General features: G+C 45.2%; 1 protein-coding gene across 2 annotated transcripts; it reads right to left on the bottom strand.

Annotated features, from left to right (window-relative positions):
- Nucleotides 1–292: 292 nt before the first annotated feature.
- On the bottom strand, nucleotides 293–27,614 carry LOC134561956 (transmembrane protein 45A-like). Of its 2 annotated transcripts, XM_063419348.1 has the most exons (7): nucleotides 27,274–27,614; nucleotides 22,785–23,201; nucleotides 11,364–11,573; nucleotides 9,238–9,450; nucleotides 8,582–8,766; nucleotides 6,327–6,472; nucleotides 293–5,168 (listed from the first exon to the last, which is right to left on the bottom strand). In XM_063419348.1, exons 3-7 carry the CDS (start codon nucleotides 11,551–11,553, stop codon nucleotides 5,075–5,077), a joined length of 828 nt encoding a protein of 275 aa, XP_063275418.1. In that variant the 5' UTR covers nucleotides 11,554–11,573; nucleotides 22,785–23,201; nucleotides 27,274–27,614; the 3' UTR covers nucleotides 293–5,074. The 2 variants fall into 2 exon arrangements, with proteins under 2 accessions (XP_063275418.1, XP_063275417.1); XM_063419347.1 differs by lacking the exon at nucleotides 22,785–23,201 and having other exon boundaries at nucleotides 1,257–5,168; nucleotides 27,274–27,600.

Raw genomic sequence — 27,614 nt, 5'->3', positions numbered from 1 at the left:
GCTTCTTTCCTTTACATGGCCAACATCATCATGGATGTCTTTGACTAGAATGCTGAGCTTAGATATATGAAATACTAAGAGTCCAGAACTTTGGATTGCAAGCCCATCTTTGCAAATGGAAGACAGTTTGTCAGCTGGGAAGTTGCAGTAGGATTGTGAGCAAAACTGATTGTGAATTTCTAACTTCACATGAACAATTTATATAAAACAGAAAAAATGACGTAAGGCACCAGATGGCAAAAGCAACACAAATGAATGAACACCTCTTAAAAGATAGTATACTTTTATTTATGAAAATATTAAACCATGTTTATATGATAGAATAATCCAACTGAAAGGGACTCTTAACACTTGCAAATTTCTATCTGTTATGCAGATGCAGGGAGATAAAATCGCTCTTGAGTGACTGGATATATTTCTTCTGCTTTCCTCCATTTCTTTTAAGCCTTAATTAGAGCCAGATGTTTCTTATTTCCTTTCTTTTTTGTTTTCAAGTGTGCACAAACTGTGGTGCCAGCAGTAAACACCATCTTTGACTTTTTTTTTTTTGTGTCAACTGCATCTGAATCAGAGTCACAAAACAGTAAAATTCCAGCAAAGCATTGCAAGCTTTCACTCTGTCATTCTCACTGGAAGCAGGAGATTGGCATTGCTGTTTCCTGTGGCACAGGAGTCATAAAAATCCCACCATGAGTCTGAGAGCCTTGCCCCTGGTAAGTAACACTGGAGGCAGGAGGCAGGAATGTTGTATACCATGAGCACAGCTGCCCCTCCCATGCTCTTCACAGTGCTGGGAGTGATTTCTTGCTGCTTAATTGCTATTCAGCTGTATGGATCTGCAGCCTGCTTTCCATTTCTTCCTTCTCCTCCTCAGGGAGGCAGTGGCTGGTAACCACAGCATGCAGGCAAAACCATTTCTGCTCCAGTTTCATGCCTTTATTGTGCCCTTACATTGACCTCTTAGGTGCCATCCTGGCTGAGTGTTATATCAGTAAATGGCAGAAGTCTTTAGATGAGAGCTTCCTTTCTAAATAAATTGCTAAGTAGTATTGCTGTAGTATTTATAACTATGGTTTTAATCTCCTTTTCTAAACATATTTTCATTCTAAGAAGTGTATCAAATATAGAATTCCATGAACTGCAACTATTACCTAGCAAAGAGATAAAAATTAGTATTCAAAAAAGGACAGGTTATTCCTTATTTGACAAATATTAGGCTTTTTACTCCCACATATTTTGAGCAAGCACATTTTGTACCTAGGATAGATTTTAAGGACAGATTTTCCGGCAGTTTTCCAGTTGTCTTTCTCCCTTTTAACAGATGTGCTCTTTGTTGCTTAGTCCTTGGGAATCGGGCTCCCTTCCACTACTGCACATGCTGAAGGCCTTTTTGGATAAAAAACTATTCTGTTTTCTTCCACCAACTTCTGCACAACTCCCACCCCAACTGCTGCATTTTGGAGGAACTGAAACTTTTTGGGGAAGGGCATTAAAGTACCTGATCCACTGAAGTTTTTTAGTGCCTAAGTTTTAAGGATGAGGGAACCTGGAGGATTCAAATTCCTTGCTGTGATATTTGCTCTTCGTTCATGTTAGTTACAAGGGGAAAATGTATTTGTTTACAGAATATAGAAAAAAATCACACTTTCTGATGACAAGGTGGTACTGACCTTTCTTGAATTAAAGTGCAACTTGTTCAAATGTCTGGATGCGTTATGAGAGTAATGTGTTTATCCCATCCCATCCTGTCCCATAAATGGTTATATTTTTTCCCCTGAAAACATAACAGACATCTTACATGAACAAATCAATTTTATTTAAATAAAATTACAGGTGTATTATGTCTAGTAAAAACTACCATATAGTTTTTCAAAGGCACCAATATTTAAAAATAATTTAAATTTTCTTGAGAGCAGCTTCCTTTTTCTGAGTGTTGTTTGTAAACTTGTTGGACTTCCCTCCCCTCATTCAACTCAGGCAATACCTGCTGCTTGTGAAATGAAGAAGGTTGTATCTTTTTCATTGTCATAGGTGCCCTACTGTTCCTGGGCATCTCTTTTGAACATAGGAGAATGGGTCAACAATTCCATGTAGCAAAACCCTACTCTGAAATAGGGTGTATCTTTCCTTTGTGGCACCATAAATTTGTCAGGCACAACCCTCCACTATGATACTCACTTTGTATGTACTGTAAGTATTAAAAAACAAATTCAAAAGACCACTGTTTCTTTGAGACTTCAGGATCTGTCTTTCCTTGCATTTCTCCAAGCTTGAGAATGCAATGCCACCTTTTTTAATGTGAGGAGAGAGCTTTTTGCACGAAGCCTGCCCTACAGTTCTGTGTCACAGACTGCATCAGCCTCCAGTTTGGGCTTCTTTAGAGGTGTCTTTGCTCAGCATGGTTACACCAAGGCCAGCAGACTTGTGTTGGGATTATTTGTCTAGTTCTGTGATTATTTACAGGAGATTCCCAGCAGGGACCCAGAGGGAGGTGCAGGCACCTCTCAGCAGGCCAAATCCTGCCCAGTTTCTCTCCAAAGAGAAGACCCAGCTCTGCAGCCACTGCTGGGTATGGGTAAGGACAGAGCCAGAGTCCCCAGGCTCCCCACAGGAGGAACCGCGTCAGGCAGCCCCTCCCTGGCCAAAGAGTTCCAGTACTGTCACTTTTTGCTTCTTCTGTAAAAGCAGAGAATTTTTTTTAAGAGGAAATTTTGTTTAGCACCTTTCATGTGCACAGCTCACCCATAAGGGCCACTTCATCAGCTGATTTTGGCTTACTAAAACAGACTTTTGTAATAATCCCCAAATCTTCTGCGATGCACAAACATCTTCTCTGCCTAGCACTACAGAAGATTTGCAGCTCAACCATTCTAACAGGAAAAAGAATCTGCCCTTTAAAAATCCCCACAATTTAGAGACAACAGTGATGAGGTGCAATGAAGGTAAGATCAGAACAGGGATACATTTGGCAAATGTATCCCTGCTGCAATTAACAGACAAGCTCCTCAGGGAAGCCATGGATCTTCCTTCTACAGAAAATCTGATTTTAATGGAACCACAGTAATCAAATTCAAGTCTCAGATTTGCAGAGTGGAGTAAATACAATTATTTCAGAGTTTGTAGTAAGACCACTGTAAAGCTGAGACAGAACTACAAATACACCATACCAATACCCATCTTACAAGAATGTCCTGAGACAGCCTTTACTAAAGTTTGCCAAAATCTCCAAGAGCCTTCAGAGGAAGGCATTGAAAAAGGGCCAACAATTGCTAAGAAAAGCAGTGGTCCTTGGCTAGCAATGTGCAATTTCCTCTTTGATATTTGTAAATGTAGAAATGTATGTGAGCCAACTGCTCTTGCTTTCCAAAGAAGATTCACCTGGATAATCTGACACCTGGTTACAGGTGTTACTTCACAATACAAACATCTAAAATAATTTTAAAAATTAACAACTGAAGTCTTCTAAGATGACATACAAAAGCTCAGACAGTTTACTGTGTTTTTCATCCTGCTTAGGTTGTCCCTTTAGAGATACAGCACCTTAATATTTGCACAGCATTAAATGTATTTATCAAGAACAGCAGTGAAGGAATGGGCATTGTTCCTGCCTGTGAGAAGCAAAGTAGTTTCTGAAGTTCTCCTTCAGAACAAACAACACCACTGATTTTGGAAAGGCACTGACAAAACTGACAGATTAAAATACAGCATTAACAGCATGTGCAGCTAAGAAAGGTGCTCCCTGAACAAGGGGAGATAAAAGAGACATCTTAAAAGTGAAGTAAATATTTATGCTGCATTGAAGGTAAAGTAGCTTTAGAAAAAGCCTGTAAGGACTTTTGGTATCTTGGGATCCCTTTGAGGTACAAATTATTTTATTAGCTAGCTTTTTTAAGCAAGCAGTTTGCTGCCATTGGCCATGGATACTGTGCTTTTCACTAGATCAGTTTGCATGGAGAAAATAAGTGCAATTAAAGTGGTGTTATTTTTTTTATTTCCTCACTGGCGTTAGTTGCTGGGTACGGAGGTCCTAAGAAGGCAACCCCTCCCACAGCTCTCTGTGCAGCTCTGTGCTGCCTGGTGACTGCAGGGGTGACACAAGGAAAGGGATGCAAAACCCTCTCACCCTGCCCACAGAGCAGAATTACCCACTCCTGACTCAGGTGGGGGGTCACATGCCTGCTCTGAATCCTGTAGAAAACCACCAAATTCCACCAAAGGAAAGGAAAGAGATTTGGGAAAGAAGCTGGGTTTGCAGTTGGGTGCTGCCTGACCAGACACCCCTTTTTCTGGAAAAGAAATTGTTCCAGGCACCAAGGGAAGGCAGAGTCACTTCCACTGCCTTGCAAAAATGGACAGGACTGTCAAGGCACCAGCATGAGCAACTGCACTGGGTTTGTTCCCCACACACATCTTTGGTGCTCCTGCCAGGCTTGGTGCTGTCTCTGGGGGGGTGAACCACCCCACACTCCTCAGTGAACCACTCCAGGGGTTCACAGTGAGAAGTTCTTTCTGTTTAACATAAAGCCACAAGCAGGGACACAAAGTTGTCACACAAGACAGCTGCAAGACTGTGGTTTCTTTATCTTGTTCTACTGTTCTCCAGGTCTGCAGTTTTTTATCCACAGGTACTTGCAGGGCAACCAACACAAATATTTAAACATCCTAATTATGGAAACTTTATGTCCAGCAGCAGCTGAAAAACATTTTACTTAGCTTTTAATAAGGCAAACACACAGACTTCATTGTGCCATCTCATCCTCGCCAAGTCTGTCTAGTACTAGTCTGATTTTCTGTGAAGCATGTGATAAGCAGGGTACTAGTGCAACCACCATGAATCAATATCAAGCTTACCCTTCACAAAATACCAAAACCAAAAATGAAACAACAACAAAAAAAACCCAAACCAAAACAAAAACACCAAAAAACCCCTGTGTAGACGTAGACATCATAGAGGATTGATATTTGCAAAGCAAGTCGTAGTAAAGAATGGATAAGATGGCAAAAAAATGTGTAGAAATGAGGTATCAGTTAGCCTAATGGTTGGAGTGGGCAAACTGGTCAAGCCATGCTTGTGCTAAATTTCTTCTTCTGACTCATGATCTCGTTCAGACGTTTTCAGTAAACCCATTTCCATGGGCTGGGACTGCTTAACCTTCGAACGGACTGCCCTGGAAACAACAACAAATAATAACTCAAATAGTCAATAATATCTCAAAGGCTCATCTGACCATTTTTTGCATGGTAAAATCCTGTTTTATCTCTCTTATATCTCATCAGCCAGTTAGGATGACTGATTCTGTGACTCTGTGGTTAGGAAGAGCTGCCTTTACTGATACATCCTGACTGCACAGCTTGTAAGCACCTGTTCCTATGGACATATCACAGAGCACTTTAAACAAGCCTCAGTGGACCCTCCAGAAGGTTCAGCATTGTGCAGGCGCTCTGTTCTCTTGGGAAGGGACCATAAAGCTGTGAGAGGGTCTGGCCAAAGTATCCTCAGATGTGAGATTGCTGCCACACTCTCCAGAGCTGCCCTTCTTCATGCAGCAAAGCAGTCACCCAGCCTTGAGTGCTGCTGCCTTTCAGACTGAGATACATTTGCATCTCAGTGCAAATGAAGACTGGAAGAACCATGCATTTAACATGATTAAATCAGGCTATTGGGATGGTAGGGATAAAGCAAGGGGTGAGAAGCATGTTCAGGATGCTGCAGGAAGAGGCTTGGTAAGGTCCTGTGGACAGAAGGTGATCACATTCTGTGATCTGATGGCAGAGGCATTTTTACAGCCAAATTAACACTGCAGTTGGAATTTTGTCAGAATTAGCACTGGGCAGAGAGGAAAAGGGCTAAGTTTAGATATTAGGGGATGAAAATGACTAGTGAAAGAGATATCAGGTTTGATCACAGGGAATTTCTAGCAAGGAATTCTGTGTAATTATCTTCAAAGTAAAGTCATGAAGCCTGCTCACTAAGCTGCATAAAATTAGCAGAGTTGAGCAGCGGAAGACAAGATTCTGCAGGTAAAAAGAATCTCCTACTTCTGACTTTGCATGCACTTACAATGTGGAAGACTACTGGAGCTCACCTGATGTGAGCAGTATTAGGCTGTCAGAGCTGTATTTATGGATGTGTTTTTTTCCCCTTTCTACTGAAGCAGTGTCATGTGATCTTCACTGATTACTAATAACTATTTTTATTTTACCTTGCAAGACAATTCATTACTTCATAGAAACCTTTGTATTTGTCAGTGAAACTTTTCAAAAATAAAGCTCCTGCTAGACTAAATAGACAAGTCACCAAAGTTTGAGTGTTACAAGTAACTTACCAGCTGACAATTGTGTAATTCACTGCAAGTATAAGAAAAGCAAAAGCATAATGCCAGCAATAGCACATGGTCAGGAACATCATATTAGTGTGATCCATCTGATTCCACTCTGGGCTCCCATTTGGAGGATAAAGCACAAAGCCAATCTGTAGTAAAATAAAAAGAGATTTAGTGCCTGTCATTTGATGAGCATTCTATGCCGTATCACGTTTTATGCTACCCATCACAAGGCAGACATTTAATTTTCTTATGGTGTTTCTTATTTCTGTGCTTATTATTAAAACAATTTTTTAGTCGATCTCAGATGTGATGGAGCACTTTAAACACATCTGTGGAGAAATGCCTTTGGAGATAAAGTGCCAGTCCCAGAGACTCTTGCCCAGAAAATGAAGGAGCCTGCCCAATCACAGTTCACAGTTCACACCAATCACAGTTATGCACTGTAAGGAGAGGGGCTGGTGCTCAGCCCTGTGTGCTCTGAACTGAAATCCCCTCTCGGATCAGAAAACCTGCCTGGCCACTTGCACTGCCTCCCTTCTTCCCAGCAGTGTCTGGGAATGCGTTGCAGGCTGGGAAGAGGAATAATAAATGAACAAATAAAGGGGAGCCACAAGTCTGTTTCTTCTGGACCATCCAAGGGAAAGGTCAGAAATGGCATAAAAATGGGGCTTCCCCATGCAAGACTGTAAGTTCATGTAAATTATGTGGCTGATTTGCTTATTCAGAGCTGGGAAAGATCCAATTCATATTTGTGCATAAAATGGGAAAATGGTCAATCCTGTGCCTCTGCAGGGTTTGCATGACAAACACCAACCCTCTGTACTTAATACTCTTCAAAGTCATCACTCAGCAGTTTAGCTGAGAATTTAGAAACTGGGAAGAGGAGAGGAAGAAGGAGGGGAGTGCATTTTGCTTTTCCATGGAGAGAATTCAATGAATGAGAGTGTTGATGATGCAGAAAGAAAGTCCCTTTACCTTTTACAAATTTCCTGGGCTGCAGTCAGAGTGTGGTTTTCAGTCAAACAGATGGTTGAAGTCTGATGCGGGTGTGAAAAAGCCACACTTAAATTTCTTCTATTTTTAGTACTTCAGTTTTTACTTTGAAACAAAACCCACATTGTCTCTAGAGCTAATGAAATAATGTGTTCTAAAATTAGACTAGGCAGAAAACAACAAAAAATGGTTGCATCTATTCCTCCTATGTAAAGCTTCTTAAATCACCAGCTGAAAGTTTACAAACAAGAAAATGAAACAGCAAATGCTGCAGCACCACATTCTTGAGTTCACTTATAGAAAAATACAGCCAGTTCTGAGGTCTGTCTTCATGCCAGAGCAAGCATTTAAATATTTGATTTGGTGCTGAGTGTCCAGTTCTCCCAAGAAACAGCAAACATTTTTATTCATCGTGTCTGGCCAGCAAAGAAAAAAGGGAAGCCAGTCTAGACATGCTGGAAAGAAAAATCCTTGGAGTGACCTCAATTCTCCACTATAAGATGAAACACACATCAGCACTAGTGCTCCTGTTTCTGTTACAAACTCCAGCAACTCCTTCAATCTCTCTCTTGTTCTGACAGCAGAGAAAGAGCTGCTGTCAAATATCTGTTATTGGACAGACTCACAAGTAAGTGAGGGCGTGGAAGCCACATTTTGAAGAGTCCTTTCAGGAGCCACATCCCTGAAATATCCATGTTTTGGCTGTTCTTTTTTCTTCTCAGCTCCCAGAGGAGCAGGACCCAGTCTCCTGATGAGAATCTGTAGCTTAAGTACCTTTGGAACCTGGCAATGTCAGTGAGGCCTTTGCCTCACCTGTCCAGTGCTACACTGGGCACCTGCTCACTGCTCCAGCAGCTGGCAGGGGAGACTCTCTGTAAAGAGCAACATTAGACTTCCATGCTCTAAAATCACTGCTGTTTGACTGGCAAATTTGGAACAGGATGTTACAGGGATCAGAGAGCGCTGTAACATGGGAGAGCTCAAGAAAAACTCTTTAGCTTCTTTACTGATTCAAATAAAAGGCACTTGAAATAAAACAGCTGCTGCTTCTTCTTCTGTGAAATGGATAAGAGAAATACTTTTATGTCCTAAAAGGAATATTTTTTCTGTATCTCTTAAAAGGAACTTATTTTCTAATAAGTTAAGTAAGTCTTTTGAGGTCTGTGATTAAAAGGCATATATATAACCTGTGAAACATCTGTAAAGGGTTAAAATACTCCTTTTGATGAGGAAGAAATTACAAAGGCAGAAAAGTGACCTACCTGCCAGAACCAGCTGCCTTGTAATATGCAGAGGCTTGTACGGAGCATCTCTAGCACAATACTGCCACGGAAAAAAACTTCCAAAAATATGCAGGCAGCAGCTCCAAAGATAGCAAATAGCAGTAACTGATGAACATGAACATCCAGCATGGCTCTCCCATGAAGATGGTAGCAGAAGAGAAAACCTGGAATAAATTGTGATCAGTTTAAGATCATTTCTTCTCTTGCAATTTCCCTGCACCTGCTTTTAGAAAACAGGGAAACATTTCTGGCATTTCTCTTTATGCCAGTATGACCTTCACTCACGCTGGCTTTGGCTAACTAGTTGTGCACCATGTCAGTACCTACATCAAACACATGCCTGAGCTACTGAGCACTTACCCCAAACAGGCTTTTGCTGCTATTTCCATAACATTTCTGTTGCTGTCTGAGCCAGGTAGGGAAGCTAAGCTACACCTCTACAGGGCAGGATCATGACCTGGGCAGGGTAAGGAGGGCCAAGGCTGATGTTTTTGTGATCTCTGTGAATTGTTCCAGGGAGTGAAACACCCAGCTCCCACAGGGTCATGCTGTAAGGCTGCTCTGACATTCCCAGACCAGTGATCACCACCCATGCACGGGATTCATGCCCATCCCTGCAGGGAAGGCAAACTGACCTTCAATGAAGACTGCCAAGGACAGCATCATCCTGTCCACAGCCACCGGCAGCGCGTTGGTGCCGTGGGCCACGATGTCCACCAGCCCTGAGATGCCGTAGAAGAGGTACATGGTGGCATGCTGCCAGTTCATCAGGTGATCCCAGTGCTTCTTCTCGTAGTTGTACAGCTTCAGGTGAGGTCCATCAGGAACAAACTGCTCAGCCACCATCCCTGTGCATGACACAGGAAGAAAAACCATTTGTTCTGGCAGTTAAGGTATAAACTGATGACAAGAATTTACACAAGCAATAGAGGCAGCAATATATCCCCAGGCAGAGTAATGCCAGTGAGTTTGAGGTTTTAGCATCACGTAATCTGGAGAGTGGAGAGCCAGAGGAAGTCAGGCTTCAGCTCCACTCCTGCTGGAACTATTTGCATCTTGCAGTTTCCAGCAGTGCAAAGGAAATCAGTTATTCTGTGCTGCTTTTTCTTCTTTTAAACAATTGCTATTGTACTAGTCCTGTGACCAAATTTTTCAGCTGCCTTTTCCAATGGTTCAAACATGAGCATAACACACACTAAAGTCTCCAAAAGAAAGATTTACCATTTCAGTGCCCTGCCACATGCAGGATGGCAGAGTTCAGACTCATAATCCAAAGGGGATTTTTCCTCTAAAGCCATAAAAGGAAACCCCTCCACCGTGCAGTGTTATTAAAAGTGCCATGGGAATGTACACAGAGTTGGTATTTGAATCTCTGCTCCATTCTCTCCCTCACCTTGGCCCCTCAGTGTCTTGCTGACTAGCTGAGATACTCCAGCAAGGGAAAACTGCTTTTAAATGCTTCATCTGATCAGTGAAGTTTGGGAAGACTTTAAAAGTTGTTCTGCTTTTAAAACATTAAAGCTGCATATATTGTTTATAAAGCATAGGCCAGCATCCTTATAAGTACATATGCTGTAGAACAAATGCAGAGTTGTTCCACCTTTATTTCCAGTTTTCCTACATGGAAACAGCAGTCTTTACTGTCTGTTTTAGCTTTTTTTTTTCCATACTTTTGATTGGAGTTGGAATTTCCATATAATTTCCATATGTTAAAATAATAGCTTGTGGTTTCAAAGTGAAAACGATACAGTAGATTAATGTTTTAGCTGCCAAAATACCTCTAGACACAGACTGGGAGATTTGTAGGGAAGATGTCCACAGTGACATCTCAAGATGAATGCTATTATTTAGATTTTTATCATTTTTAATGATAAAACTGTAGACACAACATCCCTTCAGTGATGATGTATCTTAACAGAGAGAAAGGAAAAGCAAGAACAAGACTCTGCAGCAGCCTGCACCTTGATTAGAAATGAGGCAAATCCAAAGAAGAGCAAACAAATAGATCTAGAAGTGCAAAAATGTTTAAAATTTAGATATTTTTCAACTTAAACTGCAGATGCTGAGCTCCACAGATCCCCCGTTGTTTAGTTTACTTACCCTCTAAAGCTAAATTGCTACCATACAGCCTGCCAGGCTGTAAACAAGAACTAAACACTTCCAGTCAGCTACACAGCCCTCAAAGCCATCCCAGTGGGTTTGTACCCAGGCCTGGACACAACAGAAGGACAAACAGCTCCCTCACACCCCACACGTCCTGCAGCAACAAGATCTGGAGTTCAGTCTTTTTGTGGGAATATTTTCACTGTTGGCTGAGATTAATCAAAAAAATCATCTGCATCATTTACATATTTTATCAATACATCAGTGGAGGCTTCCAGCATCTGATGTGTTTGAATTCAAAATAGAAAAGTAACACCTTCACAGGCGGGTGCACCTAGCCTGCACTTGAGCACCCCTTGCCTAAATATCTTATTCCCCTCCCTGAAGACTGAACAGTACATGAGCACTGAGATGTGATCAGGAGTGGTCAAGTGCTCAGGAGTGGTCAGGAGACCTCACAGGAGCTCCAGAGGAGAGCTGTGGATGGAAACCACGTTATGGCCACAGTTGAGTCATTAACAGCAGCCCCATCACCTCTCAGTGGTTAAAGGGCAAAAGAGCAGAACACAAGGAGATAAGGAGATCCTTTTATCAGAGAACTAAATTAATGGCTAAAAGTGTTAGAGGGCACAGCCTGCCCTTATTCCACCTCACTTACCAATGAGGGCAAAGACAGCTTTGATGATGCCCTCCACAAACTCCAGGCGCTGGAACCCTGCCCTGGAACCAAGGTAGCAAGCGTTCTTGTTTTTTCGACAGGCATACTTCAGTGGATACTTCACTGACCACCACAAGCCAAAAAGAAGGAAAAAGCTTCCAGGGAGGGCATGCCCTTTGAAATTGCCCATGGTTTTCTGCTAGGCAATACCTGAAGGAAAAACAAACAGAGACGGATTATGGGAATAGTGGGAGAATTCTGTGGGTTATAATTTTAAAGTATCTCCTCACACAGATCAAATGGGTGCCACTGAATTGAGGACTCACAGTTAATATGAAAATAAATTTGAGTGCTTCTCTTCCCAGCCAGCCTCCCCAGTTTCATAGCTTTGCAGAAGCAGAAACAGAGACCCAGCTGCAGAGCAGCTGACCTGAAATGCAGAGCTGGCAGTCAGCAGGGTAGAAGGAAAGCCATAGCACACTGTGTCTTGCTGAAGGAGTTGGGCTAGCAAAAGAGAGAATGAACATCCACTATTTGGTGTTTTCACCTTTAGAGAAGGTTTTATATTTTTTTCCTTCATGAAAAGAAACCAAGACAATACCTGACTGAAGGAAAAATGAATTGCATATCCATCAAGTGGGCAAATATTCACTAATAAATTGTATTTTTTATTTCAATTCAGATGTCTTTTTATGCTTTACAAACATCAGTAACTCTCATTATTTGATGGGTGGATTATGCACTCACAACTAGATATATGTTATCAAGAACAGCAAGTGCACTGTGTGACAAGGTTATTAGTTGGTCAGGATTATACATAACCCTAGTAATTCTGGTCATCATCCCAACATTTAGGATAGTTGTCTTTGAGCCAGTGGCTTCTCCATTAAAATGACAGTTCTAACATTAAATTGCAATTTTGCTTTAAGATATTATAAACTGAGTAGCTGTACCTCATGCCCCAAAGACATACTGAGTCTCTGCACAGGCAGCAATCAGGAATAACCACTTTAGAAGGATTGACAGCATGTACAATCTGTTATAATTGTTGCTGACTTAAAATTTCAATTGCCACACTGCACTGGAGCCAGCTGGCTATGAATGGAACATGGAAGCTCTGATATATCTTTCTTTTTCATGAGTACTTCCTGTGGTCAGCTCTGCATAAGAAGTTTTAAACTGTGGCTTCTGGGCAGTGGAGCCCTTGGTTCACATAAGGCTGTCCAGTCACGTAGTGTGAGCCCTCTCCTGTTTCTGGAGGCTCAACTCCACTGAAAGCACTATTTTGGGGGATTTTTTTTAAGAAGAGAAACTTTTCCACATGCACAGGTCATGGAGTTCTCCTGAGGCTATCCCATCTGCATGAGGAGAGGTGACCGCTGTAGCCACAAAGGAGAAGAAAAGAAAACACGGCTGTTCATGTGTAGCGTGAGTCTGGCCTGATTTAAACAGGGTGCTGAAGAGGGTCCTGCAGCCCCTGCCTGTCACCTCCTCTTCCAGAGCTGAGCTCTCCCACTGTACGGGCTGCTGAGTGGGAGAGGTGAGCTTTAAAAGCTTTCCCTGGATAATACCCTGCTCACCTAATCTCTAGGGAAGTACAAGAGCAGAGAAAGGTGATGCTGGTTGCCCAAGCAGGCCCAGTTCTGGATGTGCCCCCGCAGGTGTTGCAGGGTCTGGTGTCTGCACATGGAAGCTGGGAAGGAGAACGTGGAGATGGGTGAATCCAGCTCAGGGAAGCAGCACCTGCCAGTCATGGGCAGCCAAAGGGGGCATGAGGGCCGTGTCTATGAGCAAAACATGAAGGACTCCCACTTGGGATTTCTGCTGTGTGGGGAAGGCCTCCTGCAGCTGAGGGTCCAGGGGCTGGGAGAGCCTTTCTCCACCTCCTCCTACCACTGGGTTGATGCCTGTATGTTTTATTGGCAGGTGGGGAAAGCACAGCTCACTCTGCAGCACAGTGGGGCTCTCACTGGGGAGGTTTGGGGAGCCCAGCCCCATTGTGGCACCCAGCCCCTGCTATCTCAGCCAAGTTCTTTCTTCATTTTGGGACACCTGTAGTTCAAAGGGTCTGACCTGCCTGCACATCCCTGCCTAAGTACAGGGCAGTACCAACAGCTTCAGACTGTCGTCTAAACTTTGCTTTAACCCTTAGAATACTTCTGCTTTTCAAACCTTAACTTCTGAGGGGTTTTTTTTAAACATGCTGGCCTGGAAGGCATTGCTGTCTTTTGAGACACGCTGGTCTTTTCCCTTTGACTGAAAGAGGGAAGGAGAGGGGAGTGGCTTTTCCTCACCGTGTCTGATCTCACGGAACACCGCTCATTGGAAAGACTTTATTCATTATTCATTATTATTCACCACAGGTACAAAGCAGTTCAAAAGGAACAATTTACCCTGTACTGCACAGCAAAGCAAAACAATGGATTAGAAAGGCAAATGAAACCTCTGAATAACCTTCCCTTAGGAGAGTACAGCTGCAGAGGATTGGAATGAAGAATTGTGTTGACGTCATTTGTAGGGCACGGTATACAAAGCTTCAAAAGTAATTCTTAATTTGTAAATTCACACCTGGGTTACTTAGGTCTTTAAACACTGGAGGATTTTTCTGCACTAAATCTGGGCAAGGTATAAAGGAACTTTGTTTTAAACTATTTTTTGCCTTTCAAAACAAGCAAAAAGAATAAAAGACTGATAAGTAGCTGATGTTCCACATCCAATGTAAACAAAATAGAACCAGAAAAAATACTTTTTTTGCTAAAAGAAATATTATTAGCTTTAGAGAGTGTTAAATTCCAATTGAGTTCATGCAAAGGTGTTAGGGATTATTTGTAGGATTTCTCTAGAAAGACACACATCAGTTCTGCTGGCCAGCTGCTGTGGCAGACCTTTGGAATGCTGCATCTCTACACAGCTGGTGTCTGAAAGGACTTATACAACTTACCCTTCAAAGTTTCAAGTAAATTTGAAAACATTGTGACAGAACTTGTCTCAAACTGATTAAACTTCCCAATTCATGAGATGAATTAGGTCTGAGGGTTACTTCTGGTGAGTCCAAAGTCACATGCCAACACCCAGTTTCGATGTGAGAAATTTTGACTGCAAATAAACTGGGGGATATTGCACAACTTGGGGGCTTAGTATGGAACTGAGAATGTGGTGAGGCTGAGCAGAGACTCCTTGGTAGGAAAATAACTGTGGGGTCAGAAGATGGATCTGGGAGGTGGAAAGCAGGGTTGTAATGGGAGGTGAAAGTAGAGGAGAACAATATGTCAGGCTGCTGCCTTTCCATGTGGCACTTTGGCATCCCCCTGTGCAGCCTGGGACAGAACATCTCCTGCCAGCTCTTCTGCACAGCTTGAGAGCCAGACAGTTTTGGTACAGCAGGTGCTATTTATTGGATAAAAATGTCATCAGCGTGTTATGACAATACTTGATAATTCTGAGGGCTTATTTTTGCAGAGCCTTATCAGTCTATATCTGCAATGTTGGACTGATGTGCAGGTTGTACAAATCCAAGACCCTCTTTTTTACCCTCAGTGATTTCAGGGCCAAGGGTGTTGGCAGAGCCACAGCCACATTCTCAGCAGCAACATTCCTTGCTGCCCACAACCCTCCCAAGTGTTCATCATCTTAGATGGGATATTGGGAGAAATTTCTTCACTGGAAGAATTGTCAAGCCACTGCCCAGGGAAGTGGTGGGATCATCATTCCTGGAGCTATTTAAAAGATATGGAGATGTGGCTCCTGGGACATTGTTCAGTGAAGGACTTGGCAGTGCTGTGTTAACAGCTGGACTCAATAATCTGAGGTGTCTTTTCCTACCTAATCAATTCTGTGATTCTATGGTCTGCCAGAGTTGTAAGCAGAGTTTCCCCACAGATGGGGGCCATGAGGCCTGGCCCCAAAGCCACCCAGTCCCACCAGGTGCCACAGGCACTCCTTTAGCTGGTGACCTGCTCCACAACTTCAGCTCTGTCCAAATCCTTCTCCTAATCCTGCCAGGCACAGCCAGTGGTTCTGAAGCCTACAAAAGGCACACAGACAGCTGACATCACAGAATCACAGAATCACAGAATCACTAAGTTGGAAGAATTCAACTCTAAGATCATCAAGTCCAACCCATGCCCTGACACCTCAGCTAAACCATAGCAGTGAGTGCTACATCCGGACTTTTTTTAAACACCTCCAGGGATGGTGACTCCACCACCTCCCCAGGCATATCATTCCAGTACTTTATCACTCTTTCTGTAAAAAACTTTTTCCTAATATCCAACCTATATTTCCCCTGGTGCAGCTTCAGACTGTGTCCTCTCCTTCTGTCAGCTGCTGCCTGGAGAAAGAGACCGACCCCACCTGACTACAAACACCTTTCAGGGAGTTGTAGAGAGTGATAAGGTCACCCCTGAGTCTCCTTTTCTCCAGGCTAAACACCCCCAGCTCCCTCAGCCATTCCTCACAGGGTTTGTGTTTCAAGCCCCTCACCAGCCTCGCTGCCTCCTCTGGATGTGCTCAAGCATCTCAATGTCCTTCCTAAACTGAGGGGCCAGAGCTGGACACAGCACTCAATGTCCTTCCTAAACTGAGGGGCCAGAGCTGGACACAGCACTCAATGTCCTTCCTAAACTGAGGGGCCAGAGCTGGACACAGCACTCAATGTCCTTCCTAAACTGAGGGGCCAGAGCTGGACACAGCACTCAATGTCCTTCCTGAACTGAGGGGCCAGAGCTGGACACAGCACTCGAGGTGTGGCCTCACCAGTGGCGAGTGCAGGGGAAGAACAACCTCCCTGCCCCTGCTGGCCACACTGTTCCTGATCCAGGCCAGGATGCCCTTGGCCTTCTTGACCACTAGGGCACACCGCTGGCTGCTGTTCAGCTGCTGTCACCAGCACCCCCAGGTCCCTTTCTGCCTGGGCACTGTCCAGCCACACCATCCCCAGCTTATAGAATTGCAGGGGGTTATTGTGGCCAAAATGCAGGACTCAGCACTTGAACTCATTAAACTTCATCCTATTGGACTGCACCCATCCATCCAACAGTTCCAGGTCTCTCTGCAGAGCCCTCCTACCTTCCAGCAGATTGACACACACTCACAGCTTAGTGTTGTCTGCAAATTTACTAATGAAAGACTCAATACCCTCATCCATGTCATCAGTAAAAATATTGAACACAACAGGCCCCAGCACAGATCCCTGAGGGACACCACTGGTGCCTGGCCCCCAGCTGGATACAGCGCTGTTCACCATCACTGTCTGGGCCAGGCCATCCAGCCGGTTCCTGACCCAGCAAAGAATGTTCCCGTCCAAGCCATGGGCTGCCAGCTTTCCCAGGAGTGTGCTGTGGGAGACAGGGTCAAAGGCCTTGCTGGAGTCCAAATAGAAAACACCCACAGCCTTTCCTGCATCCACCAGGGTCACCTGGTCATAGAAGGAGACCAGGCTGGTCAAACAGGACCTACCCCTCCTAAGCCTGTGCTGGCTGTGTCTGATACCCTGCCATGCTGTAGGTGCTGCATGACAACACTCACTATGAACTGCTCCATTACCCTACTGGGTACTGAGGTCAGGCTGACTGGCCTGTAATTACCAGGATCCTCCTTCCAGCCCTTTTTGTGAATGGGTGTCACATTGGCCAGCTTCCAGTCCTCTGGGACCTCACCAGTGAGCCAGGACTGTTGGTAAATGATGGAGAGTGGCTTTGCAAGCTCATCTGCCACCTCCCTCATCCCCCTGGGATGGATTCCATCTGGGCCCATAGATTTATGGACATCGAAGTGGCTCAGCAGTTCTCTGGCTGCTCCTCCTGGATGACAGGGGGACCATTCTGCTCCCTGACACCATCTACCAACCCAGGAGGACAGCTGGCCTGAGGATAAGCCAGCTTCCCACTAAAGACTTAGGCAAAAAAGGTGTTAAGCACTTCTGCCTCCTCCTCATCTGCAGTTGCTAAGTTCTCTCCTGCATCCAGTAGAGAATAAAAGTTGGTCTTACCCTTCCTTTTGCCATTAGTATATCTGTAAAAACATTTTTTATGATCCTTTACAAAAGTTGCCAAATTAAGTTTGAACTGAGCTTTTGCCTCCCTAATTTTTTTCCTACATGCCTTAGCAACCCCTATACTTCTGGAGAGACCTGACCCTCCTTCCAAAGATGTCACATCCTCTTTTTATTCCTAAGTTCCTCCAAAAGCTCCTTGCCCATCCAGGCTGTTAGTTTGCTTCATCAACTCATTTTTCAGCACACAGGGACAGTGTGTTCCTGTGCCCTCAAGATCTCTGTTTTGAAGCATGCCCAGCTTTCCTGAACTCCTTTGTTTTTAAGGGCTGCTTCCCAAGGAACCCTCTCAATACATCTCCTAAATAGGCCAAAGTCTGCCCTCTGGAAGTCCAATGTAAAGGTCTTACTGATATTCTCCTTGTTTCACCAAATATTGGGAACTCTGTAATTTCATGATCACTGTGCCCCAAGCAGCCTCCAACCCCCACATCTCCCACCAGCCCTTCTCTATTTGCAAACAACAGGTCTAACATAGTCCTTCCCCTGGTGGGCTCACTCCTCAGCTGCAGCAAAAAATTGTCCTCTACACACTCTAAAAATTTCCTGGACTGTCTCCTTTCTGCTGTATTGAGTTCCCAGCAGATGCCTGGTAGGTTGAAGTCAAGGCAAGATAAGGGCTGGTGATCTTGAAACATTCTCCAGCTGCTTGTAGAATAAGTTGTCCACATTTTCTTCCTGGTTAGGTGGTCTATAACAGACTCCCACCAGGATGTCAGCCTGGTTGACCTTCCCCTTAATTCTTACCCACAGACATTCAACTTCATTGTCATTAGTTTGAATACCTGTGGCATCAAAAGCCACCCTAATTTACAGACCCACCCCTCCACCTCTTCTACTTTCCTGTCTCTCCTGAAGAGCTTGTAGCCATCCAGTACAGGGCTCCAGCTGTGAATCATCTCACCACATTTCTGTGATGGCAGCTACATCACAGCTCTGCTGCTGCTCCACGGCCTCCAGCTCCTCTCGTTTGTCACCCATGCTGCATGCCATGCATTAGTGCCCATGCACCTCAGCTGGGCTGCTGATTTCACCCCTAGCTCAGGCTTACCACCCTTGGGCCTGCTTTCACAGAGCCCAGCTGCATCCCCTTCCCCCTTCAGACCTGGTTTGAAGCCCTCTCAGTCAGCCCTGCCCATGCAGGGGCTGGAATCCTTTTGCCCTGGACAGACACATGGAGCCATCTGGCTCCAGCAGGTGCCAGGAAAGTTGCCCCATGATCAATGAACCCAAAATCCTGCCCATGGCACCAGCCCTTGAGCCACTTATTGATAGTGTGGGCTCTCCTGTTCCTTTCATCATTTCTCCCTGCCACCAAAGGCACTGAGCAGAGCACCACCTGTGCTCCTGCCCCATCAACCACTTGACCCAGTGCCCTGAAGTCCCTTTTAATTGCCCTGGCACTCCTCTTTCCAGTCTCATCACTGCCAGCCTGCACCACCAGCAGTGGGCAATAATCAGAGGGCTGAATCAGCCCAGGGAGTCTCTCAGTGATATCCTGTACCCAGGCCCCAGGGAGCAGCAGGGCTCCCTCTGGGATGGGTCTGATCAGCACACAGAGCCCTCTGTTCCCTCAGAAGGGAATTCACCCACTACAACTCCCCTTCTTTTCCTTTTGGTGTCAGGGGTGTGCTCTGTGTGACAGGGTGATGGGGAGGCTCACTGGCACATCGGTTTCTTCCCCTGTCCTCCCCAGGGATGACAGGGTTGGCTCCCCAGCACATCCTTGCCCACTGCAGATCGAGTCACGGCTGTTACCTGCTGTGTGCACCCCCAGGATTCCTGCAGATCACTCACTCCTGATGTCTCCACCCTGACGTTTCACCACTCAGCACCCTTCCACTACCCCCAGCAAGCAGCCATGGAGCCACAGCAGCCAGGGCAAAAGTAAATTTTGAGCTCTAGCAAAGCAGATTTTGCAGTCAAGATGAGGAAGGGTCCCCTTCTGCCAACCAGCAGGGATAAAGCACACATTCCAGCCCAGACCCAGGCTTTTCACACATTCCAGCCCAGATCCAGGCTTTTCACACATTCCAGCCCAGATCCAGGCTTTTCACAGTGCCCCTTGAAACGCTGCTCTCAGGAGAGTGTGGCACACGCCAGGACAGGAGGCTGCTGTCAGGGTTCCAGGACACCCACAGGCTTCAATTGCCTCAGTCCTACCAGGACCCCCATCCTGGCACCCCTGCTTAGGGGCCTGTGTCCTCAGAGGAACTGGGGAAAAAGGTAATTAGGCATAACTGTGGCAATAAACTCAATTGTTGAGGTAGTTTATAAATTTGAAGTACCAGTCAACGTTTCTGCAGCTGATTGGAGTAAAGAACAATTTACAGCTACCTGTCAACGTGAGATGCTTTTTATTAATGTGAGAATTCCAAGTATAATTTTTCTTGGAATAACCACAGAAAGCACTGCATGATTAAGGTTTTTCCAGCAATTAGAAAGCTGCATGGTATTGCAAAAGTGTTTTACATCCACACTTTGCCAAACCAATACAGGCCGTCCACAGTTGCCAACAAATTCCCAGTGTAGCCGTAATGCTTTATGTGCTTGGATTGTTCATCCCTCTTTTCAGGCTGCATCTTACTCCTTGGGGCCAGAAGGGAACACGGGATTCCACTGATAAAGGAGATTTCAAAGTGAGCACTCAAGAAAAGGTGTGCATTTTTGTGGCTATTTAGAGCTGCCTTTTTAGCCTGAAAATTATCTCCCACCATCACAAGCATAAAAGGCAGGCAAGAAATAGACTCAGATGGTTGATTTAAATATCCTCTGGTGTTTTTGGGAGAGATGTTTTGTAACATTTACCAGTTTGATTTCTGATCCCCGCTTTTGTAGGGTCTGAGGCAAACTTGGAAGTGCTGTGGAGAAACCCTACACACCACCTGGTTACTCAGAGGGCTTCTCAGTTGCTTCTGGAAGAACTAGGTTAGTTTCCCTTTTATCCCCTTCCCCTTTAAAGGACACACACAGGGTTTAGGAGCGCAGCCTACATGGGACAGGGACCTGAGCAGAGCCCGCCCTGCAGCAGGCAGCTTCCCCTCCCTGCACATTCTCCTGCCACAGCAGTATGCCCTGCAATTTCCTGTCCCTGTCAAGCCCTGGGGGATGCTGCAGAGGACTGTCCACCAGGAATGTGGATTTCTTTTCCAGAAATGGCACAATTCATAAAGCCACAAACTCACTCTGCTGCAATGCTTCCATTTCTGCTACACAACCATATGACAACAAAGGTTAAGACCAAAGATTAAACATCACCAATTTTTTTCCATATGCTAGATTAGACAACAGGGATGTGGAGTTTATAATATTTGATGGGAAGTGTTTATTTATCCATAACAGCTGCAGAAATGGATTGTGGTATCAGTGAGAATGATGCACCCAGATAAGAGGAGGAAATGACAATTGTAGGCATTTCCTAATCAGTGCCCAAGCTTGATCATACAGTTTTTACAAAAAATGGAAACCAGCAGAGCAGAAATGTGTGCAAGACAAAGAAAATCACAGACAAGTTCAATTCAGTACCCAAGTTTCCTACTTGCAGATAGAGATCTATTCAGGAGGCAAGTGCCTTTTGTCCTGCAGCCATTATGCTGTGAACACCACAGAGAGCCAGGCTGATCTCAAAACCTGTCTGCTCCAATTGTTCACTAAACACAGCCCTGACTTCATGTCATGACTGAAAGCATTTCAGCGATTACAGCTCCGTGTTGCCAGATGACATCACTGCTCTGGTGTTAAGGAAATATTCAGCCGGTACCTATAGCTGCTTTAGGATTAAACTGGAACTAAGTACTGTGTGTAGGAATGAAAGCAGGACACAAGGCTGTTGGAAATGCTAAAAAGTGATGGGACAGCCTTGGTATTTTTGGTTTAGGGGTGTGGAAGAAAAAGATTTTCAGGAAAAGAAAAAAAAGTAATGTCATAAACACACATCTTCAAAGTCTGTAGCAGAAGAATTTAGGCCTTGAGAGAATTTTCAAGCCTAGAAGACAGGGATGAAAACCAAAAATGCCAGAGGTAATGACCAGAAATTTATCTGCTGGCCCCAGGAAGGAGGGACTCTGGGACACAGTCTCCCACAGTGATGAGTTTGGGCCCACAGCTTGTACCACTCTATTCTATTCCAGTGCCTTGCATCTGTCAGAGGCTCTTGCTTCCCAGATACTTGTCAGCCCTCTGAGTGCTCCTCACTGTGTTTGTCATCTCTCATGACCCTCAGTTTTCTGGCTCTCTTTCCCTGTTCTCAGTGCACGTGCTGCCTGTTTCTGCTCCCATAGATGAGCAGGCTATCTCCAGGGGTTATCCAGGGACAACAAGTACTACATAATAATCTTACCATTGGCTCTTGATATCTGAGCAGCTGCTCGTCCGGGGATATGAAATTTTTTGGTCTTCAGGACTGCCAAATCAGAGCCTTTTTCAGAGCACCACAAATTCAAAAAACTTACACACACAAAAAGTAAACCTGGTAAGTGCATGGGACATATAAGAGTAATTTTTTCCTATGAAAGACTCATAGTTCCTGTATTGGCCATAAACCCTGGTATTTCTTGGCACTGAAATATTTATGGCTGCAATAAAGGGTGGAATAGCACGGGTGTGTCAGTAAACTGTTGCAGGTACAGCAGTGCTGCCTCTGGTGGGGCCAGGCTGGGCTCCAGCCCACGGCGAGGTGCCTCCTGTGGGTGGCCCTCCATCTGTTCCCCAGGCAGGCTGGCAGTTTCCTGCTCCACAGAGGGTCCCAGCAGACTGCTGCACTCCGGCTGAGGTGCTGCACGGCTCCTCCCAGCTTGGCAGGTTTTGGTTGTGTGGGGCAGGGGCAGAGTGCTGCCAGAGAGAGGGCATAAGGAGAGACTTGCTGTGACATCCCACTGCTGGGCTGTGGGAGCTCCTCACTAACATCCAGACAACCTCCCCTTTCCAGTGCACCCAGAGCAAGATAACCTGGATCTCAGTGCTTCCCTATTTTAACCCATGCTGTGCTGGCTAGTGAAACTCCTATATGCAGTCACTCTCCTTTGGAAGTCAATTCCTTTTATCACAGAATCACAAAATCATGAAATCACAGAATGGTTAGTGCTGGGAGGGACTTCTGCACGTCATCTAGTCCAACCTCCCTGCTAAAGCAGGTTTATCTGGAGCAGGTTGCCCAGGATTACATCCAGACAGTTCTTATACATCTCCAGATTATCTCCAGTGAGGGAGACTCCACAGCCTCTCTGGACAACCTGTGCTCAATCACCTGCACAGGAAGGAAGTTTTTCATCATGTTCAGGTGGAACTTCCTGGGTTTCAGTTTTGTCCTGACACCAGGCACCACTGAAGAGATTCTGGCACCCTCCTCTTGGCAGCAGCCCTGAAGATACCTGTATGCAGTGATGAGGTCCCCTCTCAGCTGTCTCTTCTCCAGGCTGAACAGGCCCAGCTCCCTCAGCTGTTCCTCTGAAGAGAGATGCTCCAGTCTCCTGCTCTTCCCTGCTGGACCCTCTTTAGTAATTCCTTGTCTTCCTTGAACTCAGGAGCCCAGAACTGGACACAGCCCCCAAGACGGGCCCTCACCGGGGCAGACCAGTGGGAGAGGATTGCCTAAAACAGTCCTAGTCACTTCAATGAACAACCTCTGCAGGAGTCTAGCTATTCCTGGAGTTCCATGGTCCAGCAGAGGTTACACTGCCACTGGGAAGATTGCTCCATGGCTTTGCCACAAAAACCAGTTCTGTAGAGTGTAGTCTCTGGCTCCTCTTTGTCTTTCCAGTTGTGTTCACTTAAATGTTCTCTGCTTCCTAGGAGAAAAAAGGCTTCTTAGGCTAGGAAAACGTCAAGAGAGCAAAAGTTTGATGTCTCAACTGATGATTTAGAGATCAGGGCTCTGCTCTGGAAAGGAAATTAAATAAAGTATGGTTTGGTTTCTGTTGGCATCCTTTTTATGGACTTCCTCCTACAGCATCTTGACAGTACAGTTGGGGTTTCAGTCAAATGATCTTGTAAAACAGCAAAGCCGACAGGACTACTATGGAAAATAATTGTAATAAATACTAATGACCCCTTGGGCTGTGAAAGATCCTGCATTTGGCATTTACAAAGCTCTTTACAGACTTTTTGAAGTTAGTGTAATTGCTATTTATGTCTCCAAACACTTCTTGAAGACAAGAAGACACAACCCCCAAAAAGGGAGGAGTCTACTGAGAAAACTTAATGTTTGAGTGGTCTTCAATGGGTATTTTCCACCAGCAAAGAAGCCATATCTGAAAGAGAACTCCGTGCTTAGGGGACGTAAGGTCACAGAATCACAGAATTAGCTTGAAAAGCACCTCTCAGATCATTGAGTCCAGCCTTTGGTCACCACGCTGTCAGCTACACCACGGGGCACTGACTGGCATCTTCAATCTTTGCACACCTCCTGGGACAGTGACTCCACCACCTCCCTGGGCCATCCAATCCAGTGTCTAATCACCCTTTCTGTGAGGAAATTCTTCCTAATGTCCAGCTGAAACCTCTCCAGGCACAGCTTAAGACTATGCCCTTTCATCCTGTCCCTGATAGCTTGGGAGAAGAGGTGGACCCACACCTGGCTACAAACTCCTTTCAGGCAGCTGTAGAGGACATGTGAGGGCATGAAGGTGTGAAGAACAGGGCTTGCTGACCTCAATATCAGTTATCATGCTTTGGTTGCAAGGGTTGCTCCCTTACAATAACTCCTGGTGACTGTGCAGAGAAGGCATTAGAATTTCTCTTCATTGTGTACAGTACCAGATGTTGGGGTAACCAAAGCCTTTGAATGAGAAACTGGATTACAAGGAGGACCCTGTTTAAGGAATCACCAAACAGTAACACAGTATGGGAAGCAGAAGTGTCATCTGTGCTGTGTGTATTAGTAAGCTTTCATTTTAAGGACAGTCTCAAACTGACAAAAATGGGAAGGGAGCTCATATCAACAAATGTGAGGTCATTATTAAGTCCTTGATGGTTTTCATAGGAAGGACTTGGTTTTGTTACTGAAAAACTACAAAGAGACTCAGTTTGCTGATGTGATGCTCATAACAGCTCATACTTGGGCAACATGCAGGTGACACGTGTAAGAGCTGAACTTCTGTCTGCTGCAGGGGAGAAGGCTGGAAACATGGGCCACGTGTGTCCAGAATATTGCTTCTGCTGTGACACTGCTCTTCATTTTCCTGTCTCATCCCATAGAGAGCCAGCCACTTGTTCATGAATCTCTGCTTTCTGAAGTTATTCCATTAAGTGTTCATAACCTTATGATAGAATTATAGAATAGTTTGAGTTGGAAGGAACCTTTCCACCTTTCTGGGCAACCTGTGCCAGTGTCTCACCATCCCCCTCACAAAAAAATTCTTTCTTGTATCTAATTTAAATAGACCCTCTTTATAGTTTAAAACCATTACCCCTTGTCCTATCAACGAGCCCTACTAAAAAGTCTGTCCTCATCTTCAGGCACCCCATCTGTCTGTGCAGTAGTTAGGTGGTGTGAGCCCTCGTTGCAAACCAAGTGATTAAAAATAAATGTTTAAAACTTGCGGATTTGAAGATTGTAACCAATTGTATGAGTGCTTGGGGCTTACAGCATTCTGCTGTGATAAGAAAAAAAATACAAAATTTTTCTTATCAGTAATTTCCACAAAGCTGCCCAACAGAGCAGGTGGGGTTGGTACCTAGAGCTTTGCCTTGGCTAACCTGCCTTTGTACCTTGAAGTTTTCTCTGCAGTCTTGTCTGTCAGTCTCAGGCTGCCTGATGATACTGCTTTCTCCAAGGGGAGCCAAATGCACTGCCTCTACCAACTATAGCTTGGGGGAAACACACAATCAGCAGCAGAAAGCTGTGTAGATCAAAAGGAAAAAGAGAAACACTAATTAATAAATGGGAGTGTTGGCAAGGCAAGTATTGATGCTGGCTGGGAGAAAAGAGCTAGAAAAGACAAAATGCTTGAGAGGTGTAGTTCCATTCTAGGGAACCACCTCATACTCATTAAATTGGAATCATCTTGTGCTTATACAACATTAGCAGAAACTGAAGAGTCCTACATGATACAAGGAGCAGCAGCTTCAGATCCTGCAACCCCTCCAACAACACAATTAACAGAGGGAACAGACCCAGCAAGATCCTCTTCCAAAACCACTGGCGTTACAGATGGTACACGATTTGTGTTAGAAATGTGTCTCAAGTGCAAGGTGATTTGGAACAAGAGTTTTAGAGTTGTCCCTCAGATAGTATTAAAGTGTTATAACAGTGTTATGCCTGATTAAGCATAAACTGATAAAAGGACTTAAGTCTTCTTTTTACCTCCTGGAGCAAAAAGTTAGGGCCCAAGGTCTGGGTCATGCTGCATGATGGGATAGAACTGCCCCCAAGGAGAGCCACTCCACTAAAAATGAAGATATTTCAAAACCAATGTCAAATCATTTGTAATTCCTGGGTTTAGAAGCTTGTCTTGTTCGTGGCTTGGAAGAGAAGGTCAAAATTGCTACTACTGCCAACTGCAAGTGAGCATGAGTGTGTAAGAAAAAGGAGCCAGCTGACAAGAGTTTCAACTCTGAGAGGTCTTGGTTCATGTACCTCTTCAGACTGGAAACAAGGAGCCCATTTTTGCACTGCTGCACTGGCCAGCTGCAGTGCTGACTAAAATGATCTTTGCAGGCTGATTTGTGTAGGAGAGGAGAGTAAACAGCAGTTTGCCTAAACACAGGCACAATTATTCCAGCCACTCCTCAAGGTTCATTTGAGTTTTCTCCTCCAGCAGTTATTTCTACCCACAGTCTCCACAACTGAATGAAATCTGTTTGGTTTGCCCAGCTTCATTTGTAAAGAGAAAAATACAGAAAAAGCCACACAGGCAACCCTGAAAAGCAACAAAAGACATCTGGGCAAACTTCTGAAAGGTAACTCCAGAATACATCTAAAATGGATACTGGAAACATTCCTTTAACAAAGTACTTACAGGGACTTGGAGTATAACTCATGCCACCATTTAAAGAGTTCCACAGAAGCAGCAATATTAGGTGATGCAAACAAAGTTATACATAGTGGAGAAATCACAAGTCCTAAGTATGCAAATGCATGGCAATCATCAAACACTTGGTTTTAGAAGTAAAAAGCAGAAATAATTTGGTCTTAGATACTTCAGTTCCCAAACTTCTCAGGAAGCCCTTTATCAAAAAGATAATAATTTTTGGTACTGTGTCAAATATTAAGTGTTATTAGGAGAGTAGAATATGATTTATTGATGGAAAATTGAAACAAAATGGAACATATCCAGGGACAGAAAGTGCTTTCCTGAGTCTTACTCTGTTTTGCAATGAAATAAAATAAAGAGACTAAGATAATTTTAGGGTTTCTCTGATATAGTAAGAAGTCATGAAGTTCATTTAACTTCTTTCAATTTTGCCTGGAAATTGGATTTTGGATGTACATCTCCATTCGACACATCCAAGAGGGAGGGAGAGGAAAAAAAAACCCCACAAAAAAACCCCAAAAAACAACAACAAAAAAAAACCACGCAGAAAACTTAGAACTGAGCCGAACACTTAATTTCCCCTTTGTTCAAGGATCCAGAACCTCGGCTGCGAAACCCCTGGCACACGAGGCAGAACGCTCCGGATCCCTGCAAGGGCCACCACGCTCGCCTTTGAGCACCAGCAACCCTCGCTAAAGCCATGGCTCATTTAAAAGTCCCGTCGGGGCTTTTGGCCTCAGAAGTGTCCCCCGAGCGGAGGCAGGCTCGGAGCATTTGTCCTTTCACCGGGCAATACCCCCCACCCCCGGCCCCGCCGCCGCCCCTGCTGCCCTGCCCGGCGCTTCCCGCGGCCGGGATGGGGGCCGGGGCCCCGGGCTGCGCTTACCTGCGGCTCTCCCTCCCTCGCAGCCCCCTGTCCGCCTTCCTGGCCCTCCTGGGGGCTGTGGCTGCGGGCCGGGCAGCGCCGGGCAGGAGGCTCCAGCCGCGGCCCGGGATGCGCCGCGGCCGCGCCAGATGTTGGCGGGGCGGCCGCCCAGATGTTCCCCGGCGGCCCCGCGGGGGGCGGGCGCTCTCCTCTCTCCCCGCCCGGCCGGGAACGAGCCGGAGGCAGGCAGAGGAGAGGGGCTCGGGGAGAGCCGGGCTTCGGCGGGATCCAGCCCTGCCCGCCCCCTCTCCTGCCCCGCTTTCCAGGAAAAGCGGCCCGGAGCGGGCAGGGCTGGCGCGGGG

Source organism: Prinia subflava, chromosome 25 (genome assembly GCF_021018805.1).
Source record: "Prinia subflava isolate CZ2003 ecotype Zambia chromosome 25, Cam_Psub_1.2, whole genome shotgun sequence".
Lineage (NCBI taxonomy): Eukaryota > Metazoa > Chordata > Aves > Passeriformes > Cisticolidae > Prinia > Prinia subflava.
The sequence above is the reverse complement of the archived record's forward strand: the minus strand, read 5'-3'. Positions and strand labels throughout refer to the sequence as shown.

Coding starts and splice junctions, on each gene's coding strand:
- LOC134561956 (XM_063419348.1), bottom strand. CDS start 11,553: ATGGGCAATTTCAAAGGGCATGCCCTCCCTGGAAGCTTTTTCCTTCTT. Junction 8,767..9,237: donor CTTGGCAGTCTTCATTGAAG/GTCAGTTTGCCT, acceptor AATTTATTCCAG/GTTTTCTCTTCTGCTACCAT. Junction 6,473..8,581: donor AAGGCAGCTGGTTCTGGCAG/GTAGGTCACTTT, acceptor ATTTTACTACAG/ATTGGCTTTGTGCTTTATCC.